The sequence below is a fragment of the Muscardinus avellanarius genome (genome assembly GCF_963383645.1).
Source record: "Muscardinus avellanarius genome assembly, chromosome: 16".
NCBI lineage: Eukaryota > Metazoa > Chordata > Mammalia > Rodentia > Gliridae > Muscardinus > Muscardinus avellanarius.
Window position 1 is genome coordinate 781,206 of NC_137802.1, and position 747 is coordinate 781,952.

At 75.5% G+C, this 747-nt stretch overlaps 1 protein-coding gene across 1 annotated transcript; it reads left to right on the forward strand.

The window, feature by feature from the left end:
- Positions 1-212: 212 nt before the first annotated feature.
- TINCR (TINCR ubiquitin domain containing) lies at positions 213-476 on the forward strand (the record flags this gene model as incomplete). Its single annotated transcript, XM_080713441.1, has 1 exon — positions 213-476. One exon carries the CDS (start codon positions 213-215, stop codon positions 474-476), a length of 264 nt encoding a protein of 87 aa, XP_080569567.1.
- Positions 477-747: the final 271 nt, after the last annotated feature.

Here is a 747-nt window from a genome sequence, read left to right on the forward strand (position 1 = left end):
GAGCCCCAAGGTGGAGGTTTCTGGGGGGGGGCACCAGCAACTAGCCCCACCCAGGCAGGGAGGGTGGCAGAGACACTCGGCCACACCCTCCTGACTCACCGCGTCCTCTCCCCTGCCTCCTGGCCTGAGCTAGTCCTCAGGCCGGCCGCCCAGGCTCCGGGCTCGACCAGGCAGGCTCCGTGGTCCAGCACGCCGGCCTCTCTGGGCTCGCCATGGAGGGGCTGCGGCGCGGGCTGGGGCGCTGGCGGCGCTACCACATCAAGGTGCACCTGGCGGACGAGGCGCTGCTGCTGCCGCTCACCGTGCGGCCCCAGGACACGCTCAGCGACCTGCGCGCCCAGCTGGTGGGCCGCGGCGTGGGCTCCTGGAGGCGCACCTTCTACTACAACGCGCGCCCGCTGCGCGACCAGCAGACCCTGCGCGACGCGCGCCTGCAGGACGGCGCCGTGCTGCTGCTGGCCGGCCAGCCCAGGTGACCGGGGGCCGGGGGGCCGCCGGCCAGGTGACCGGGGCCCAGAGGGCACAGGAGGGCCATTGGCCCAGGTGACCGGGGCCCAGGGGGCACCGGAGGGCCATCGGCCAGGTGATCGGGGGCCAGGGGGTACCGGGGGGCCACCGGCCAGGTGACCGGGGGCCAGGGGGCACCGGAGGGCTGCCAGCCCAGGTGACCGACCGGTGGGGAGGCTGTGGCACAGGAGGCCGCCGGCCTCCAGCCCCAGGACCAGCCTCTCTGCTTGGCCTCCCTGG